The sequence below is a fragment of the Oncorhynchus keta genome, chromosome 31 (genome assembly GCF_023373465.1).
Source record: "Oncorhynchus keta strain PuntledgeMale-10-30-2019 chromosome 31, Oket_V2, whole genome shotgun sequence".
Classification (NCBI taxonomy): Eukaryota; Metazoa; Chordata; class Actinopteri; order Salmoniformes; family Salmonidae; genus Oncorhynchus; species Oncorhynchus keta.
In genome coordinates, this window is record NC_068451.1 from 24690470 (window position 1) to 24713160 (window position 22691).

General features: G+C 45.0%; 2 protein-coding genes across 6 annotated transcripts in view; one reads left to right on the forward strand and one right to left on the reverse strand.

The window, feature by feature from the left end:
• The window catches only part of LOC118372996 (protein capicua homolog), a 79526-nt gene extending 72914 nt beyond the window's left edge, over window positions 1-6612 (reverse strand). For 4 of the 5 annotated variants that reach the window (XM_052490076.1, XM_052490078.1, XM_052490077.1 and 1 more), the window contains exon 1: window positions 6382-6611. The gene's annotated coding sequence lies outside the window, so the exon portion shown is untranslated. Of the gene's footprint in view, window positions 1-6381 lie in introns of all 5 variants that reach the window. The other variant, XR_008088108.1, reaches the window with a different exon arrangement.
• A 10504-nt stretch (window positions 6613-17116) lies between these two features.
• LOC127914239 (WAG22 antigen-like) lies at window positions 17117-22361 on the forward strand. The gene is made up of 2 exons (XM_052489100.1): window positions 17117-20019; window positions 22346-22361. The coding sequence occupies exons 1-2, from the start codon at window positions 17117-17119 to the stop codon at window positions 22359-22361; spliced, it is 2919 nt and encodes a 972-aa protein (XP_052345060.1).
• Window positions 22362-22691: the final 330 nt, after the last annotated feature.

Consider the following 22691-nt stretch of genomic DNA (forward strand, 5'->3'; position numbering starts at 1 on the left):
TCCTGTCCCCAGTTGTGGTGAGTTTAGGGACGTTGAGAGGAAAACCTCCTGTCCCTAGTTGTGGTGAGTTTAGGGACGTTGAGAGGAAAACCTCCTGTTCCTAGTTGTGGTGAGTGTAGGGACGTTGAGAGGAAAACCTCCTGTTCCTAGTTGTGGTGAGTGTAGGGACGTGGTGAGGAAAACCTCCTGTTCCTAGTTGTGGTGAGTGTAGTGAGGTGGTGAGTGTAGGGAGGTGGTGAGTGTAGGGAGGTGGTGAGTGTAGGGACGTGGTGAGTGTAGGGAGGTGGTGAGTGTAGGGAGGTGGTGAGTGTAGGGACGTGGTGAGTGTAGGGACGTGGTGAGTGTAGGAATGTTGAGAGGAAAACCTCCTGTCCCTAGTTGTGGTGAGTTTAGGGACGTTGTGAGGAAAACCTCCTGTTCCTAGTTGTGGTGAGTGTAGGGACGTGGAGAGGAAAACCTCCTGTTCCTAGTTGTGGTGAGTGTAGGGACGTGGTGAGGAAAACCTCCTGTTCCTAGTTGTGGTGAGTGTAGTGAGGTGGTGAGTGTAGGGAGGTGGTGAGTGTAGGGAGGTGGTGAGTGTAGGGACGTGGTGAGTGTAGGGAGGTGGTGAGTGTAGGGAGGTGGTGAGTGTAGGGACGTGGTGAGTGTAGGGACGTGGTGAGTGTAGGAATGTTGAGAGGAAAACCTCCTGTCCCTAGTTGTGGTGAGTTTAGGGACGTTGTGAGGAAAACCTCCTGTTCCTAGTTGTGGTGAGTGTAGGGACGTGGTGAGTGTAGGGACGTGATGAGTGTAGGCAGGTGGTGAGTGTAGGGATGTGGTGAGTGTAGGGATGTGGTGAGTGTAGGGAGGTGGTGAGTGTAGGGACGTGGTGAGTGTAGGGAGGTGGTGAGTGTAGGGACGTGGTGAGTGTAGGGAGGTGGTGAGTGTAGGTTGGTGGTGAGTGTAGGGAGGTGGTGAGTGTAGGGAGGTGGTGAGTGTAGGGGTGTGGTGAGTATAGGGAGGTGGTGAGTGTAGGGAGCTGGTGAGTGTAGGGAGGTGGTGAGTGTATGGAGGTGGTGAGTGTATGGAGGTGGTGAGTGTAGGGAGGTGGTGAGTGTATGGAGGTGGTGAGTGTAGGGAGGTGGTGAGTGTAGGGAGGTGGTTAGTGTAGGGAGGTGGTGAGTGTAGGGAGGTGGTGAGTGTATGAAGGTGGTGAGTGTATGAAGGTGGTGAGTGTATGAAGGTGGTGAGTGTAGGGAGGTGGTGAGTGTATGGAGGTGGTGAGTGTATGAAGGTGGTGAGTGTAGGGAGGTGGTGAGTGTATGGAGGTGGTGAGTGTAGGGAGGTGGTGAGTGTATGGAGGTGGTGAGTGTATGGAGGTGGTGAGTGTATGGAGGTGGTGAGTGTAGGGAGGTGGTCAGTGTATGGAGGTGGTGAGTGTATGGAGGTGGTGAGTGTATGGAGGTGGTGAGTGTAGGGAGGTGGTCAGTGTATGGAGGTGGTGAGTGTATGGAGGTGGTGAGTGTAGGGAGGTGGTGATCATTTAAAAATGCTCTTGGCTTCGGCTGATAAGAAAGTATATTTTTCGAGGCGCACTGGTGGTTCTAAATTTTAATTCCAGGTCACACAGAAAAATATTTAGGAACAATATGTGAGTAAAATGTTTGCAATGTACTGTAGGCTATATTTCATTTGTATTTTATTCAGTTTTATTACTCCACACACTAGGAATTCAATGTTAGTGACCATTCATCTATTCCTGAAAGCAGTGTTTTTTTCAGCAGTGATGGAGAAGATAGCGTGGTAGGTGGCGTGGCCAATTGCACGTCTCCGACCAAAGATTTGAAAGGCCCTCCTCTTAGCATACAGAGACATGTTGGTGTTCTAAAGCTAATTTCCTGCAATTCTACCTATTTTGCCATGGGGCTGAGAGAACATTTGCAGACAGTTTTAAAGCTAATTTCCTGCAATACATGTTTTTTTTGCCATAGCTTATGCCGTGCTCTAATGCTATCTGAGTGACTCAAACATTATAACAAAATCAATGGTAGCCCCATGCCTTGACATTTTTGGAATTTTAGATTGTCTCGAACGGTGTAGTTTTTATTGGTGATTGTTATATCTCAAAAGACTGTAATGCCTGTCGTTGGAAGGAGTGGACCAAAGCGTAGCGTGAAAAGTGTTCATGATTATTTATTTATCAAAAAAAAAGACTTGAACAAAGTAACAAAACGAAAGCAAACAGTTCTGTCAGGAAACAGAGACTAAACAGAAAACAACTACCCACAAAACACAGGTGGGAAAAGGCTGCCTAAGTATGATTCCCAATCAGAGACAACGATAAACAGCTGCCTCTGATTGGGAACCACTCTCGGCCAAAAACAAAGAAATAGGAAACATAGAATGCCCACCCTAATCACACTCTGACCTAACCAAATAGAGAAATAAAACGGCTCTCTAAGGTCAGGGCATAACAAAGATGATCGTATTTATAAGACATAGCTCCTCTATCGTTTCTACATACCTTACATCGTTCTTTATTTTTTTTACCATCCAGAGATTTAAATATATATATATATATAAATATAAATACGTAGAAATAAATACGATCATCTTTGTCATGCCCTGACCTATCTATATACAGTACCAGTCAAAGGTTTAAACACACCAACTCATTCAAGGGTTTTTCTTTATTTGTACTATTTTCTACATTGTAGAATAATAGTAAAGATATCAAAACTATGAAATAACACATATGGAATCATGTAGTAACCAAAGAAGTGTTAAACAAATCAAAATATATTTTAGATTCTTCAAAGTAGCCACCCTTTGCCTTGATGATATCTTTGTACACTCTTGGCATTCTCTCAACCAGAACCACTTTTTTTGGTTACTACATGATTCCATATGTGTTATTTCATAGTTGTTGTCTTTACTATTATTCTACAATGTAGAAAATAGTACAAATAAAGAAAACCCCTGGAATGAGTAGGTGTGTCCAACCTTCTGACTGGTACTGTTTATACATACATATTACATCATATTTCTTGGAGTGGGGGCAACAATTTAGCAGCGGCGGCTTGCCACTGCTAAATGAATATAGGGGAAACACTGCCGGGAAGTAGCGTGTGATACAAGATTGAGTGTGAAGTATCAGTCCAAGATTGAGTGTGAAATATCAGTACAAGATTGAGTGTGAAATATCAGGTCAAGGTCAGTGTGTTGATCATGGGCATGGTCTGAGTTGAATACAGCCCAGAGAGATCAGCAACCATCCAAGGCTAAATTTTGTATTTTTTTCATCAATCCTAAATGTTGATTTTATTTAAGACCACAATTCCAAGGAATTGGTTGTTTTTTGTGTTATTGTGCCGTATGTCTGCGTTCTAAGTGTTACTCCTCATATGCTGCTCTGTATGTGCTTATTTTCAGTCTTGTCATTTTAAGTGTTTTTAATAACATGCTCTGGGATTACGGCAGAAAATTAGCTGGCTGGCTAAAACCGAGACTGTAGGGAAAGGGGATACCTAGTCAAATGCACAACTGAATGCATTCAACCGACGTTATCGGCGCCCGGGGTGCAAAAACAAAAGTAATAAAGTAAAAGTAGCTGCCCAAAACATGTTTCTTTATACATTGTTTCTTTATACCATGTTTTAGATTCCAGAAATATGACTGTGAGAAATGTTAATTAAGCATATGCTGCATCTTCTGGGAAAAGACCATGATCATTTAATGGCCTTGATTAAGATCAGTTGATTCTGGCTCAATCACAAAAACGGCAATAACAGGAGATTAGCCTGTTTATAAAGTACAATACAAATATTGTACAATGTACATTTTAGCATGTGATTCAAGTACCATCTAATGTAGCCTACAGTGTCACAACTAAAATACTAGGCAAATAACTAGATCCATCTAAATGTATAAATGTATAAATGATTCCATTCTGTATTGTGAGAGCCTCTGGCAGAACTGGCCTTAAAGGGGTTGATTGATAAACATTTAGCCCCACAGACAGTGAAGGCCTAGTACTCAGAAATCAGCCTAAACACGATCACCCTGGAATACGAGCAGCATTGACTACACACACACACAAATATACGGCCAGCAGTCCCACACACGAACACTGAACCAGGAATTTACAGAACAGACACACTGTTCAATTCTCCATTGGCTTAAGATCACACACACACATACACACACACACACACACAGTGAGGAGTAATTAATATAGACAGCTAATCTCAACAGAGAGTGTAAAGACATGGGCACATGTGCAGAATAAAAGCATGCTCCTAGTCCCACTACACTTTATTACTGTACTAGCCCACGATTATAAATGGCATATATATATAAACTACTGCCACAATGCAATTTTTGTGAACCACTCGTGAGTAATATAGTGCAGTGCCCCGGCACACTGTGGCAGAGGGTGTGTGTGTGCCCGACTGCCCGTGTGCAGGAGATGTGCCGCACAAGAGTGTGTGTACAAAGCAGCATATGTTGAGTATGGGACTTCACGTTGTCTCTACCTTGTTTGGTGCGGCACCTCTTCACACTGTGTGTGTGGGGTATGGAACACTGCAGTTCATCCCTCCCTGAAATGTATTTTATGGGCGTCTGAGAGGGCGCAGGGCTGCAGTGGAGGGAACGGGATGGAGATGGGAGCACTAAGACACATTACACCACTAAGGATTAAAAGGTGTAGTACCAGGGTAGTGTACTGTATTCTCCCCCGTGGTTTACCGTGGTGACAGGGCCATCCTACCCTTCAACTGGGTCACCAGGGAACCAACACACATGAAACAGCAAAAAATGAAATAACACACATCACAAACACACACACTTGAGTAGCTCTTGTGTACGTACTCACTGTACGATGAGGGGGTGGAGTGATCGCACAATGCGACATGAAGGAACACATTTTGGCAGGGTATTGTTGGTGTAGTGAGAGGGAGAACTATGAACGAGTGTGTGAGCGAGTGTGTGTGAGAGTGTGAGTGAGAGTGAGAGTGTGAGTGAGTGTGTGAGTGAGTGTGTGAGGGCGCTACGGTGGAGAACATCAGTTTAGTTGTGATGTAGTTCAAATACGGTCAGTTGCTTGCTGGCATAATTATGACTGTCACTGTCCATATTTTTGATGAAACAGAAATATTGAAGGTTGAAACAACAGTTAAGGACTCCAGTCAGTTATTGATCTATATCTTTAGCATGGACCAGAGGTGTTCAGTGTTGACTGGGACCCAATGGCAGGACTGCCAATGCCAAATCAATGGCAAACTGCTCTGCTAAACTACATGCACAAATTAAGGGATGAAAGCAATGATGATGATACAAAATCAACGATTTTCTATATGCATAATCGGCAATACATTGCAAATGCTGTCAGTTCTGACAGCACCGAGGTACACGTCTGTACACCCCAATTGCAAATGTTGTTTAACTCTCTGAAAAATATTCTACATGTCAAATGTAAAAAAAAAAGGCTATAGGGAAACTGCAGCTCAATGCAGTCATGACGCCTCTGGTGTGATGTGATAGTAGTTTAGCTGGGCAGAAAAGTGGGAGCACGGCCTTAGAGGAGCCGTTACAGCAAACGAGCTGTTTCTCCCCGGCCTAGGTTCTGCGCTGATCCGAGCAACTCCATACTGCACAATGTCAAAGGAGTTGAGGCTGTCTTACCAGAAGCAAACAAACACAACAGCCTGTGTCGAATGCTTAGCCCAACGACATTTTCTACACAACGCAGCTTTGCACATCTTTCTCTAACACTAAAATATATTGCAAATTGATGTGCAGTTACTTCAGGGACGGTTCATGACGCAAATGTTTATTCAGCGAGCTAAACAGCATTCATTTTAAGCGGGTCACACAAATCGCTAGCTAATCTGGCTACTACTGCTCAGTAGTAGTAGTAGTAGTAATAACAACGTCATTACAACTGCTCGGGACTGTTTTAGGCTAAATAGGACGTAGTGTTCCATTAGTTTACTATTTACAAATAGTCAGGACAGCAATAGTAAATCCTGGGGCTGATGCTGGGGTGTCATGTATTTGCTGCACTGGGGTGTGCAAGATGGGTCGATTACCTATTTACTGCTATGCACAAAGTCAAGTTTACCGCAACGTTGAGGTGGAGAATAGTAGTGCAAAGTTACTTGTAGCTTGCTTGCAGGTTATGCAGTTAATCCGTTGACAAAGTTTAGTGACTGTGCACCCTCACCCCCTCTCCTCTTTTCTCTCGTCCCTTCCTTGATACTTAGCGAGAAAGCTGTGTCACTCTTCTTTACACGCGATCAGTACGAAAAACAGGGCAAGCAGACCGACCGTTAACCGTTGATAGTAACTGTTGTTAGCTTGTTGGAGAAGAACATACAAGTCGGTTAGTTATAAACTCACCCAAACAGAAAAATTCAGTTGGCAATAGAAACATGTACGATCCTATTTTGCAGATGAGGAAGCTTGCACGCTCGCGGGTAACATCCCTCGGCTGGCGGTTGCTACTGTGTGGTCCCGGGCTCTCACTTTAATTTCCCTCCGTAAAACATGTATTTTTCCCAGAGCAACTCAAACAGGGATGAAAAAAAAGAGAAAAAGATCTGGGTCCCTTTTCCACTACAGTCTCAAAATGGTGAATGAACCACTAACAGCTGGCCTCTGACCAATCACAGATCTCTGACAGGTACAGTAGCCTACCAGCGTTAACGGTACAAAGAAAAGGGTGTGGACAGCTGTCAAAGTCCACATAATTGACACGTGTCTCTGGCGAATGGCTATGGGATATTAGACCAAGCCGGTGCCTAGTCCCAAACTATACAGTATCCAATAAGGGCATTGGGAACCATAGGAACAGTGTGTGGGTGGGCCCAAAGGAGGGACCGAATCCAAGTTTAGCCAATAGAATAGCATAGGTGTCCTCCAACATCAAAATAACGGGTCACGTTTACCACCACTGAGAGCGCAAGGGCCATCCCTGGCTAGACAGTCTACTGTGGGACTTTCCTTATCACGAAAACGCCAAGGAAAAGATAGCTCATTGATAGTGTGAGCACTTACAGAACTACAAGCCCATTCGTGATTTCTACAAGTCTGTCAACTCCCTCTGCAGACCTGAAGGAATGGGGAAAGTGGGATGGAGTGATTCAGAAAGAAGGAGTGGTAAAAAAGTTTTACTGCTCTCGAGCCCATTTCCTTCGGCAATGGTTGAGATCTTTGTTTTCTTTATAATTGTTACAGTGTAAAATGTAGTGCCATTACACCGCTTTCACTCCTTTGTATCTCTCCTTTCGCTGATTACACTCCTTTCTTTTCTCTCAGCAACAGACCTTCACCTCGCACCGAACAGCCAATCACGGCGCTGTATTCAGCTCTGTCTGACGTCGACGATTACACTGCCCCGCATCTCCCATAGAAAATGACAAGGGGATCTTTGCTGACGTCACCTTGCCAACGCCTGATTGGCCAGGCCGGAGATTACTCCCAGCCAATGGCCGAACGCAGTGGTGATGTCATGACGCATGTTGCCACCAGCTGGAACAAGGGGGTGTGGTCTGTCGTAAACTCGTCTCACCAGTGTTTACTGCAAGTACGGTAGTACGAGGCTGCATGGAAGAGTGGCGTGCAGAACCTCTGTAGTACTATAGCAGTCACAGACAGACAGTAGGACAACGACTACAACGGACTTCTAGCCTATTCTCAATAGCACACTGGCAGATTTTCGGGAGAAAAAAAATATATATAACATTTTTGTTCTGGATGTTTTTCTGCAATACCTTTGAAAGATACATTTGGTTTGAGGTCTTTACCTTTGATTCTGATTAAGTGACAGAGATATAGAGTAGTCTTCTCTTTTTTTCCAGGCTGTGCAAGCCAACAAAGACAGTTACATAGTAAACATGACATCATCCTTATTTCTCTTGTAGTAGACAGACAAACAGACTCACGCAGAGACAGACAGCTTGGGCAGAAGCCTCTCACAGCGTCCTCGCTGTCGGTGTCCCCCTGTTGGTGTTCCCTCACATGCCATATGGAAACGATTAAAAAAATATGAAAATAGTAGAATCTCTGTTTATACAAAATAATACATGTTGATTAAAAAAGACAACACAAAAATATGAGACACCAGCAGGTAAAGAGGCAGATTGTGTTAGCGCGCGCTTGTGTGCCAGTGTGTGAGAGAAGGTGGAAAGGAGCAGGAAGGGAGACACCTAGCGGTAAACAGACAGCACTGCAATGTGATATAATGCCGTAATCTCTAAAAACGTTTACGTCTGTCTGTCTGTCTGTCTGTGTCTCTGTCTATTGCTGATTAGTTACTTTCCATCTCTGGAGAATGAGTTAACTTCTAGTGCTGCTGTCAGGGGAGCAGTATTTGGCTATACGAACTCCACTGCAGATAGAGCATTCTCTAGCTTTCTTCTTAGTTTCTGGAAATAACAGGTAGATTACATGAAAATATGCAGTAATGTGTAGTTTGAATGGAGTTATATTATTACAAAAAGCAATCGAGTCTGTTTCAGATCTGTTTCAGTTTGCAATGTATTTAAACCATTGAGGACCCAAACTGTTTCAGAAAAAAAGTTGAATAAAAATGTGGTCCCATTGTGTATTTACATGGTAATTAGCATGGTTCATCAACCGTTTTCAAATGAATTAATTCCAATCCATAGATTAATTCACTCTTGTTAGTAATCAAATATAAGTTCTCTTCCCCTGCCACGTGTCAGCAGTTTGTTGACTGAAAGAGAGAGACCTGAGCTGTGTGTATGACGACATGGCTGTAAATGTTTCCCTCCTTAGCAAGTCTATCCCTCTCTCAGCAGGATTCTGACCTTTGACCTTGACCCCTCACCCCATAAACAGCCCCTCTCTATACCCTCATCACTGACCTGTCAATCAGATGTCAGACCCCCCTGCTGAGCATTGGGTCCTGGGGGAGGGGAGGGGGGTGTGAGAGAGAGATAATAATAATACTGTGGTATGAAGCAAATAGAAAGAGGAGGACAAATCCCTATTCAGCCATTCAGTTTAAAATGAAGTTAATGTGAAGGTGGCTAAATACATTTACTACACTAGAGGACTACCATTATTTGTACTGAAAGTTGGAATAATATACAGGCCCATATAAGGTAGGATAGAAGAGCACTTTTTATTGTGGATTCAGGCTGGCCTGAATGAATCACACTAGCTGTACACCTTTCAGTTTTTCTTTCTTGGTTTTAGTCAGTTTCTTTCGTCTCAGTATACACGGCCTGCCTCTTAACCGGGAGGCCTAACCAAAAAACCTTTGACCAGTAGTTATGACATGCCATCCAACAGGTATGCCCTTTTAGCCCATCTCCAGCGCTCACTGTCACTGGTGTTTACCACAGGCTAGCTGACATGAGATATTCCATTGTGTACAGACAGAACACATCATCAATGGTCTCACCAATGGAGAGTTCAAGAACAAAGTATGAACAAAGTATGAAAATGCAGTGATGCATAACAGTATTAGTAAATGAATCTCTCTGTATGTAATTAGTGTATTTCACTGTTTGTATGCTCCTACAGAGTTCATATAACATTAGAACATAATACACTTAAAAGCTAAGGTTACCCCCAACCAACACCCCACCTCCTCACCCCTAGCAGTAACCCACACTGCACAGGCAGACCGATGGAATGTCTGACAGCTCTGGCTCTTATAATACTGCAGACACTCACAGAAGCATAACCCCTGACCTCTAACCTCTAATTCCTGGCCCCAACACCAATGACTTAGGACCCTATGCCATCACAGCCATTAACAAGGTTTCCAGGTAAAAAACAACATGTTTCCAGGCCTAGGGAGAGATACAAGGAAGAGGATTATCGGTACATTTCCCAAGAAAGGAAACATCTTTTGAGCCACAGGAATGGAGGTGTGGGTGGACTCATCTTTGTATCTGTGTCATTACAATGTCTGTGACAGCATGGGCAGCGCCACTGAGGCTAAAGTACATTTTCTTCTTCACGATTGGCTAACCCCTCCTAATGACCCGGTTGGACATGATTCCAACAGTAGGGATCAGCCAATGAAGTTGGAAGTCTCACCCAGTTGACAACATTCAAATGGTGGAAGCCCTCAACTGAGCTGCCCATGCTAATACAGCCTTTTGGCAACTAGAGGCCTCTATCATTCTCTATGAGGGAAGGCTTGTGGCTGTTACCTGTTTCCTGTGACCTATTTCCTGCTCCTATCACACCTGGGTAACCAACTCCCCTGGTGTGAGAGGATACCTGAGGCTACAGGTCCCTGGTTACTGTAGAAACAGAACATTGTATTGCATAAGCAGTTTGGCTGGAACACAATCACGCTTCACTTACAGTGGGGCAAAAAAGTATTTAGTCAGCCACCCATTGTGCAAGTTCTCCCACTTAAAAATATGAGAGAGGCCTGTAATTTGCATCATAGGTACACTTCAACTATGACAGACAAAATGAGAAAAAAAATCCAGAAAATCACATTGAACGATTTTTAATGAATTTATTTGCAAATAATGGTGGAAAATAAGTATTTGGTCAATAACAAAAGTTTCTCAATACTTTGTTACATACCCTTTGTTGGCAATGACAGAAGTCAAACGTTTTCTGTAAGTCTTCACAAGGTTTTCACACACGCTGGTATTTTGGCCCATTCCTCCATGCAGATCTCCTCTAGAGCAGTGATGTTTTGGGGCTGTTGCTGGGCAACACAGACTTTCAACTCCCTCCAAAGATTTTCTATGGGGTTGAGATCTGGAGACTGGCTAGGCCACTCCAGGACCTTGAAATAATTTTTACGAAGCCACTCCTTCGTTGCCCGGGCGGTGTGTTTGGGATCATTGTCTCCCTGTGTGGTTCTGGGATTTTTGCTCACCGTTCTTGTGATCATTTTGACCCGACGGGGTGAGATCTTGCGTGGAGCCCCAGATCGAGGGAGATTATCAGTGGTCTTGTATGTCTTCCATTTCCTAATAATTGCTCCCACAGTTGATTTCTTCAAGCCAAGCTGCTTACCTATTGCAGATTCAGTCTTCCCAGCCTGGTGCAGGTCTACAATTTTGTTTCTGGTGTCCTTTGACAGCTCTTTGGTTTTGGCCATAGTGGAGTTTGGAGAGTGACTGTTTGAGGTTGTGGACAGGTGTCTTTTATACTGATAACAACTTCAAACAGGTGCCATTAATACAGGTAACGAGTGGAGGACAGAGGAGCCTATTAAAGAAGAAGTTACAGGTCTGTGAGAGACAGAACTCTTGCTTGTTTGTAGGTGACCAAATACTTATTTTCCACCATAATTTGCAAATAAATTCATTAAAAATCATACAATGTGATTTTCTGGATTTTTTCTTCTCATTTTGTCTGTCATAGTTGAAGTGTACCTATGATTAAAATTACAGGCCTCTCTCATCTTTTTAAGTGGGAGAACTTGCACAATTGGTGGCTGACTAAATACTTTTTTGCCCCACTGTATCCATTCTATAAGACCCAATTTCTATGCTGCTTGCCTGCACAAGAGCAAGAGGATTCTCAGAGGCCAAAGAGGCTCCAGTTACCACAGAAATGCAACACATAGAGCCTACATCACACAGATACCTTAATAAACAGCCAACGTCTTTAACTGTATGTGTGCTCTTTTGGATCTATATGCTCTATTTCTACACTGTGCACCTTTAGCCTAACAGAGGGACAGCATTCCTGTCACGCTCATAGTGTATAATACATGTCAGCAGAGACTGAGCCTGTTCCTGGAGACACAGCAATCTCCACAGCTTCTCTCCGCTCAAACCAACCACACCCCTCCCAACACAACACTCCCCGCACAGCCAGGCCCATTAGAGCTCATTAGTCTGATCAATAATCCCGTAAAAACCCTGTTAAACTGTAAAGGGTTTGAGAAAGACAGGGAACACATTCCTGGTTGGTTGGTCTGTCCTGTCTCATCTGATACTGTAGTTACAGTTGATATGAGGAAAGGCTACAGTATGTATGGATAAAGAGACTAATCCAATGGTCTAGAGAGAAAGAGTGTGTGTGTGTGTGTGTGTGTGTGTGTGTGTGTGTGTGTGTGTGTGTGTGTGTGTGAGTGAGTGAGAGACAGCCTCTCACAGAGAGAGCGCTGTAACTAATTGGTGAGAGATCCCGTGACAGAAGCCATTTCACCAACAGCATCCGCATTTCAAAAAACACAATTTTCTATTCACTCAGAAATAGTCAAAAATAAACATGTTTTATTCCCTACGAAACTAAACCTATAAGGTGGACTGGACTGGAGAGTGTTTGTCAGTGATTTGCTACCACTACATGACATTGATGAAAGGCTACAAAAACGACAGCACACTGCGAGCGGAACATAATAGCATCGTTAAACGCTAACAGAGGTGGTAAAAGAGGCCAACTGCTATCCGATCCATAACATACAGTACAGTGGGCCCTGTGTGTCAGCTGCATTACTGACACAGTAACAGGACACCGTTCAGCTGTTGCAGGGATACATGTCATATACGAGTCAACACTGAGACTCTGTTCCTATGTAAGAGCCCCTGGTCAACACATTCCACACTTTATGAGTGAGGGACAATTTGAGGTAACCAGTAGGCCTATGGTAGCCTGGATCTCTGTTCAGCTATTACATTCCACTCCTTGACACTCCTTTCATTTGCCAAATACCTTTCTTTGACTGGAGTGGCAAGGAGTGGAATGGTAGCTAAAACGACTGGTACCCAGGCTAGGTATATGGGTGATGACATGTGAATGGCTGAGGTTACTGCTTTGAATGAATCTTGTTGATCTGCTATTTGATGACATAGTCTTATTACTACTGAAGGGGTTAATTGAAGTAGTGGCAGGGCCTTGGTACTGTATGTCTGTAACCATAACCTGTTATCAAAGTACAGTAGGCTAAAACACTCTAGTACAGTTTAAATCCAAAAATGTATTAGTCAAGACATTTTAGCATAATTATGGGTACATTTTGTGGCAGTTTGACTGAGTTTGTGTTTGCCTGCAGTACTAATTTCACACAGCAGAGGGGGATATGCTTCTGATAATGACACTGTTTACATCAAAAACGGATACGTACCTGTTCTAACAGTCTTCTAGTTCTCATGTCTTCCATCAGCTTTAGATGTTGCTCAGTATAACTAACGCATTCACATAAATTAACTAATGCAATAAAATAAAACATGAACAAGTTGGGTTCAAGTTCATCAACTGATTTGGAACTGGAACTGAAATACCCAGATGATCTGGAACTGAACCTTGTAGTGAATGTAGATGAACCTACCTACCAGCAGAGGAGGTGTGAGAAACTGTCACTTTCTCAGTTGTGTCTGTCTGTGTTGTGGTTCAGTGGAGCAGCTCTTCTCTGTACAGGAGAGGATGTGGCTGGGGTGGAGCCAGGCGCACTGTGCTGCTCACTATGTCGGAGTGTGTGCAGGCAGTGTATTGTACAGTCGTGGCCAAAAGTTTTTAGAATGACACAAATATAGATTTTCCACATAGTCTGCTGCCTCAGTTTGTATGATGGCAATTTGCATATACTCCAAAATGTTATGAAGAGTGATCAGATGAATTTCAATTAATTGCAAAGTACCCCTTTGCCATGCAAATGAACTGAATCCCCCAAAAACATTTCCACTGCATTTCAGCCCTGCCACAAAAGGACCAGCTGACATCATGTCAGTGATTCTCTCATTAACACAGGTGTGAGTGTTGACGAGGACAAGGCTGGAGATCACTCTGTCATGCTGATTGAGTTCGAATAACAGACTGGAAGCTTCAAAAGGACGGTGGCGCTACCATCAGTCTTGTGTCATGCCAACAGTAAAGCATCCTGAGACCATTCATGTGTGGGGTTGCTTCTCAGCCAAGAAGTGGGCTCACTCACAATTTTGCCTAAGAACACATCCATGCATTTTTTTTTAAATGGTACCAACACATCCTCTGAGAGCAACTTCTCCCAACCATCCAGGAACAGTTTGGTGATGAACAATGCCTTTTCCAGCATGATGGAGCACCTTGCCATACGGCAAACGTGATAACTAAGTGGAACAAAACATTTATATTTTGGGTCCATGGCCAGGAAACTCCCCAGACCTTATTCCCATCGGGAACTTGTGGTCAATCCTCAAAAGGTGGGTGGACAAACAAAACCCCACAAATTCAGACAAACTCCAAGCATTGATTATGCAAGAATGGGCTGCCATCAGTCAGGATGTGGCCCAGAAGTTAATTGACAGCATGCCAGGGCGGATTGCAGAGGTCTTGAAAAAGAAGGGTCAACACTGCAAATATTGACTCTTTGCATCAACTTCATGTAATTATCAATAAAAGGCTTTGACACGTATGAAATGCTTGTAATTATACTTCAGTATCCATAGTAACATCTGACAAAAATATCTAAAGACACTGAAGAAGCAGACTTTGAGAAAGTTAATATTTGTGTCATTCTCAAAACTTTTGGCCACAACTGTATGTCTGCACATTGTATGTGTGTGTGAGTATGTCTGTAAACATACAGGATTGGAAATGTGTGTATATGCATAGTGCATTTGGTATGTGTGTGGTTGCATGAATGCATGCATAGTATGTGAGTGTCTGAGTGTGTGTGTTGGAGTGTGTGTAGGGGCATGCAGGTTTCCGCGAAAGCATGCTCTGGATAAGAGCAAGCAGGCAAAGTGGTGCAGGTGCGAGAGCGACGTGGTTCCTGTGGTCTCCCCTCCTCATCCATCTCCCCCTCCACGTGAAGTGAACATCTGTGTGTGTGTGTGTGTGTGTGAGAGAGAGAGAGAGAGAGAGAGCGAGAGAGAGAGCGAGCGAGAGCGAGAGAGAGAGAGAAGCACCTAGAACCCAGGAAATCAATGCACCTGTCACACCTGGGTTCCCCATCTGGGTGACTGAAACACTGAGAGAGAGAGAGAAGCACCTAGAACCCAGGAAATCAAAGCACCTGTCACACCTGGGTTCCCCATCTGGGTGACTGAAACACTGAGAGAGAGAGAGAGAGAGAGAAGCACCTAGAACCCAGGAAATCAATGCACCTGTCACACCTGGGTTCCCCATCTGGGTGACTGAAACACACACACACACAGAGAGAGAGAGAGAGAGAGAGAGAGAGAGAGAGAGAGAGAGAGAGAGAGAGAGAGAGAGAGAGAGAGAGAGAGAGAGAGAGAGAGAGAGAGAGAGAGAGAGAGAGAGAGAGAGAGAGAGAGAGAGAGAGAGAGAGAGAGAGAGAGAGAGAGAGAGAGAGAGAGAGAGAGAGAGAGAGAGAAGCACCTAGAACCCAGGAAATCAATGCACCTGTCACACCTGGGTTCCCCATCTGGGTGACTGAAACACTGACCTGACTGAGGTTAAAGTTGTAGGGCCCAAACCAGGACTTACAGTCGACTGGCAACAGCACAGCTATTACATCCTGGTCAGTAGCTCTAAATGTTCATTCTGGTATTTTTGTGTGTTAAGATATATGCTCGCTCTAGATACGAATTACATCTCTGATACCATCTCTGTTCATCATCTGACAACACAGAATAGAATACACTACTTGACCATCTGACAACACAGAATAGAATACACTACCTGACAACACAGAATAGAATACACTACTTGACCATCTGACAACACAGAATAGAATACACTACTTGACCATCTGACAACACAGAATAGAATACACTACCTGACAACACAGAATAGAATACACTACTTGACCATCTGACAACACAGAATAGAATACACTACTTGACCATCTGACAACACAGAATAGAATACACTACTTGACCATCTGACAACACAGAATAGAATACACTACTTGACCATCTGACAACACAGAGTACACTACTTGACCATCTGACAACACAGAATAGACTACACTACTTGACCATCTGACAACACAGAATAGACTACACTACTTGACCATCTGACAACACGGAATAGACTACACTACTTGACCATCTGACAACACAGAATAGAATACACTACTTGACCATCTGACAACACAGAATAGACTACACTACTTGACCATCTGACAACACAGAATAGACTACACTACTTGACCATCTGACAACACAGAATAGACTACACTACTTGACCATCTGACAACACAGAATAGACTACACTACTTGACCATCTGACAACATGGAATAGACTACACTACTTGACCATCTGACAACACTGACTAGAATACACTACTTGACCATCTGACAACACGGAATAGACTACACTACTTGACCATCTGACAACACAGAATAGACTACACTACTTGACCATCTGACAACACAGAATAGACTACACAACTTGACCATCTGACAACACAGAATAGAGTACACTACTTGACCATCTGACAACACGGAATAGACTACACTACTTGACCATCTGACAACACGGAATAGACTATACTACTTGACCATCTGACAACACAGAATAGAATACACTACTTGACCATCTGACAACACGGAATAGACTACACTACTTGACCATCTGACAACACAGAATAGACTACACTACTTGACCATCTGACAACACGGAATAGACTACACTACTTGACCATCTGACAACACAGAATAGACTACACTACTTGACCATCTGACAACACGGAATAGAATACACTACCTGACCATCTGACAACACAGAATAGACTATACTACTTGACCATCTGACAACTGTATTACATTATTGTTATGGCAGCCTAATGCAGTAACTGTTCAGTTTCCAGATTTCTATGAAATAAGACCTATAATTAATTACAATATGAGGGAAACAGTTTTCCTTAAAAAAAACGGTAATGAAGTATATTAAAAAGACATTTAGACCACTGTTTAGCACAAGGAACCAACATAACATGTTCTTTGAGGAAATAGCAAACTGTCTGTTTGAGAAGTTTGAGTTGGGGTTTTTGAATTTTTTTTTCTCCAATTTATGCTTTGGCCACAATTACAAGTATAGAATGAATCAACATTATTTTTTTTGTGAGTTAACAGAATATTTAAGTGGGATTTTCACTGGACAGTTACTTTAATGACAGAAGACTTGTTACATGGTACCATTGGCTCCATCTCTCCTTTCCATTACTCCGTCCATCCTTCTCCATCTCCTCCCTTCTCTTTAGATGAGCGACCGACGTCACGCTAAAAGGTACATGTGCACCACAGCCACATACAGTATGGGAGCATTAGGCGGACGAGTGGGCAGCAACGCCACAGCCACATACAGTATGGGAGCATTAGGCGGACGAGTGGGCAGCAACGCCACAGCCACATACAGTATGGGAGCATTAGGCGGACGAGTGGGCAGCAACGCCACAGCCACATACAGTATGGGAGCATTAGGCGGACGAGTGGGCAGCAACGCCACAGCCACATACAGTATGGGAGCATTAGGCGGACGAGTGGGCAGCAACGCCACAGCCACATACAGTATGGGAGCATTAGGCGGACGAGTGGGCAGCAACGCCACAGCCACATACAGTATGGGAGCATTAGGCGGACGAGTGGGCAGCAACGCCACAGCCACATACAGTATGGGAGCATTAGGCGGACGAGTGGGCAGCAACGCCACAGCCACATACAGTATGGGAGCATTAGGCGGACGAGTGGGCAGCAACGCCACAGCCACATACAGTATGGGAGCATTAGGCGGACGAGTGGGCAGCAACGCCACAGCCACATACAGTATGGGAGCATTAGGCGGACGAGTGGGCAGCAACGCCACAGCCACATACAGTATGGGAGCATTAGGCGGACGAGTGGGCAGCAACGCCACAGCCACATACAGTATGGGAGCATTAGGCGGACGAGTGGGCAGCAACGCCACAGCCACATACAGTATGGGAGCATTAGGCGGACGAGTGGGCAGCAACGCCACAGCCACATACAGTATGGGAGCATTAGGCGGACGAGTGGGCAGCAACGCCACAGCCACATACAGTATGGGAGCATTAGGCGGACGAGTGGGCAGCAACGCCACAGCCACATACAGTATGGGAGCATTAGGCGGACGAGTGGGCAGCAACGCCACAGCCACATACAGTATGGGAGCATTAGGCGGACGAGTGGGCAGCAACGCCACAGCCACATACAGTATGGGAGCATTAGGCGGACGAGTGGGCAGCAACGCCACAGCCACATACAGTATGGGAGCATTAGGCGGACGAGTGGGCAGCAACGCCACAGCCACATACAGTATGGGAGCATTAGGCGGACGAGTGGGCAGCAACGCCACAGCCACATACAGTATGGGAGCATTAGGCGGACGAGTGGGCAGCAACGCCACAGCCACATACAGTATGGGAGCATTAGGCGGACGAGTGGGCAGCAACGCCACAGCCACATACAGTATGGGAGCATTAGGCGGACGAGTGGGCAGCAACGCCACAGCCACATACAGTATGGGAGCATTAGGCGGACGAGTGGGCAGCAACGCCACAGCCACATACAGTATGGGAGCATTAGGCGGACGAGTGGGCAGCAACGCCACAGCCACATACAGTATGGGAGCATTAGGCGGACGAGTGGGCAGCAACGCCACAGCCACATACAGTATGGGAGCATTAGGCGGACGAGTGGGCAGCAACGCCACAGCCACATACAGTATGGGAGCATTAGGCGGACGAGTGGGCAGCAACGCCACAGCCACATACAGTATGGGAGCATTAGGCGGAGGAGTGGGCAGCAAAGGCACAGCCACATACAGTATGGGAGCATTAGGCGGACGAGTGGGCAGCAACGCCACAGCCACATACAGTATGGGAGCATTAGGCGGACGAGTGGGCAGCAACGCCACAGCCACATACAGTATGGGAGCATTAGGCGGACGAGTGGGCAGCAACGCCACAGCCACATACAGTATGGGAGCATTAGGCGGACGAGTGGGCAGCAACGCCACAGCCACATACAGTATGGGAGCATTAGGCGGACGAGTGGGCAGCAACGCCACAGCCACATACAGTATGGGAGCATTAGGTGGACGAGTGGGCTGCAACGCCACAGCCACATACAGTATGGGAGCATTAGGCGGACGAGTGGGCAGCAACGCCACAGCCACATACAGTATGGGAGCATTAGGCGGACGAGTGGGCTGCAACGCCACAGCCACATACAGTATGGGAGCATTAGGCGGACGAGTGGGCTGCAACGCCACAGCCACATACAGTATGGGAGCATTAGGCGGACGAGTGGGCTGCAACGCCACAGCCACATACAGTATGGGAGCATTAGGCGGACGAGTGGGCAGCAACGCCACAGCCACATACAGTATGGGAGCATTAGGCGGACGAGTGGGCAGCAACGCCACAGCCACATACAGTATGGGAGCATTAGGCGGACGAGTGGGCTGCAACGCCACAGCCACATACAGTATGGGAGCATTAGGCGGACGAGTGGGCTGCAATGCCACAGCCACATACAGTATGGGAGCATTAGGCGGACGAGTGGGCAGCAACGCCACAGCCACATACAGTATGGGAGCATTAGGCGGACGAGTGGGCTGCAACGCCACAGCCACATACAGTATGGGAGCATTAGGCGGACGAGTGGGCAGCAACGCCACAGCCACATACAGTATGGGAGCATTAGGCGGACGAGTGGGCAGCAACGCCACAGCCACATACAGTATGGGAGCATTAGGCGGACGAGTGGGCAGCAACGCCACAGCCACATACAATATGGGAGCATTAGGCGGACGAGTGGGCAGCAACGCCACAGCCACATACAGTATGGGAGCATTAGGCGGACGAGTGGGCTGCAATGCCACAGCCACATACAGTATGGGAGCATTAGGCGGACGAGTGGGCAGCAACGCCACAGCCACATACAGTATGGGAGCATTAGGCGGACGAGTGGGCAGCAACGCCACAGCCACATACAATATGGGAGCATTAGGCGGACGAGTGGGCAGCAACGCCACAGCCACATACAGTATGGGAGCATTAGGCGGACGAGTGGGCAGCAACGCCACGGACAAAGTGCTTTTCCTCATCACCATCTCTGAGCAAATAAAGCTGAGAGATAGCGAGAACTCTGCATCAGTGGAGCTGAAGCCCAGGCTGGCCTGTCCCCTCTGTTCTGTCTCCAGTCCAGTCCTGGGGAGGGAAGGAGGGACTGACACACTGTACAGTATATACATTCTGAATTGATCACCAGCACAGGGGAGTATCGATTAGACACTACTTGGTACATCTACATGTTTATAGGCACAATCTGGAAGATATACTGCTGTTCACTGGTAATTACTAACAATGATTTATACCCATTGATCCTTGAAGAATAGAACTAATGTCTCATAATGGGAATGTCTTGGTGATGTGAATTTCCTGTCCTGTCAGTCATGTAATTAGAGATGAGAGCTGGGGATGTCAGACAGAATATTGATTAGTACTGACTGACTGACAAGACTAGAGGACCAGAGGTTAATATGTTGTTGATAAACATCCATGGACCGGAAATTTCCCATCAGGCACCACACTGCCATTTCATTCATGTATTTGTTTATAAACATCCAGCAGAAGTAAACAAACAACAGACAAGGGTTTTGTTTTTTTAACCAGTTTTAATTAACCCTGATTACAGCTTAATTACAAGTTTGAAAAATAAACACAAAAGAATTAAAGAGAAATTCAATATTACATCATGGTATTAAATCTCATCCCTCTGTCTGAGTGTTATATAACCACATAAAGGGGGGAGACCTTTACATAGTAAAACAATACAAATCTTTTTTCTTTTAAATGAAACAATCCCCAAAATGAAGAAAATATACAAGACCAAGAGAGAAAGTAACATTGTAAAATAGAAATGACAATATATGACAAGAGATAATCATACGTATCCCCCTCCACCCTCCCCAATAAACCCCCCCCATGCCAACCTCTTCTGTCGCCATAACAACCCCTCTCAGAATGAATATTACACTTTAGTTTATATTACAAATGTTAAAACCACATGAAAGACTGAGGAAAGGGACAGGAGCTGGTAGGGGGTCAAAACAGAAGCATGGAGGAGAGGTCTACGTCACGATGACAGTGTGATGTACAGTTCACAACAACCCTAAAGCAGTAGTAACTCAACCATGGACTAATAATGAGAAGGATGGGGAGGTAAGTAATCCAACCATAACAATAACAACAACAATAATAAACAGCAATATTGTCATCAGAAAGGAAAAGAACATTGGGACTATTTTTTTAAAGAAAGAAATGTTGTTATCCTTCTCCACTTTCTCCTGACTGCCGACTCAGACATGAGACCTGGGAATTCCCATCCCACACCATCCTGATAAACGATTACACTGCAGTTAACAGTCAGGTAGACAGACAATGCTGGCAATAAAGAGAAAGAAAAAGGGATGAAGAGAGAAACAGAGAAAAAAAAGAGAACAAGCAGAATAATGCCCAGTCTGTTGCTTAGATATGATGAGTAGTTTATAAGGCAGCTGTCAGTTTCAATAGACACAGGGTGAGGTGGAGGTGAGGGAAGGGGACAGAGAGTATGTGTGTGGTCAGATATACAACACCACCAGGATGGACAATAACAGCAGTCAGATGATTGTGACTTGCTCAACCACACACTTTCCAGTCTGGAGGCATGCCATTCCTGCTAGAGTTCTTACTGGTTGGTCAAGTCTTTGATTGCCCTGAGCCAATCAGAGGGCCGTTTGGCTCAGTCTCCAGACCTCAAACGCTCCAGGATGTCAAAACATCAAAGCAGCAAAACAGTGAGGACAGAGTGTGTGGGAGGGGTTTGGAAATGTGAGTCTGTGTGTGTGTGTGTTTTTGAGATAGTGGGCAGGGTATTCCAGGTGAAGTCTCACGTCAGCTTTCCAGCCTCCACTGTTATCTGTACAGCAATCCTTAACCTCAATCTCCACCCCCACCAACCTGCTGGGAATATAGCCGATCCAGTCACGATTAGTAAACTGGCCGCTGTAGAGAACTGGCATAACTGGTTGGAGCTGAGAAACGACAGGATATCCCATCAACTAAAATCCCCTGGCCTGGCTAACCCTGAGCTCAATCACTCCCACTGGGGCCAGGGGTGAGTTGTGAGGTCTATTACAGTGAGATGAGGTCCCCATAAGGTGAGACCAGCCCAGAGGGAGACTGGGGACAGGTGATGCTGGTCAGGTATTCTACAAGCTGAGGGGGAGTAGCGGACCGTGATGGCAGATAGAATAGGCATGTTTAAAGGATACTGCTGCATATTCAGTGTACTGCATATTCAGTGTACTGGATATTCAGTGTACTACAAATGCAGTTATTTCATGATTCTCATTATTCTCATTATTTTGTTTGTCTATCCTGTGCCGTTTGTTGTCCCTTGGTCATAACAAAAAAATTGGACTCCTACCCATCCCGTTGTCTCCCTCCCCTAAGGAAGTTTACCCGCTGAGAAACAGGATATTCTCTCCCCTCGCCTACCAGAACGAATCGCTTACAAAAACATCCTAAATCTGTCATTTCATTAAATGCTAAGTTGTTTTAGTTTTTTATATCCGTTTGGAATTTCATATATAAAATATACTGAGCAAAAATATATACGCAACATGCAACGATTTCAAAGATTTTACTGAGTTACAGTTCATAGAAGGAAATCAGTCAATTGAAATAAATTCCTTTGGCCCTATTCTATGGATTTGACATAACTGGGAATACAGATAAACATCTATTCGTCACAGATACCCTTAAAAAAAGGTAGCATAGAATTGATCAGGCTGTTCAT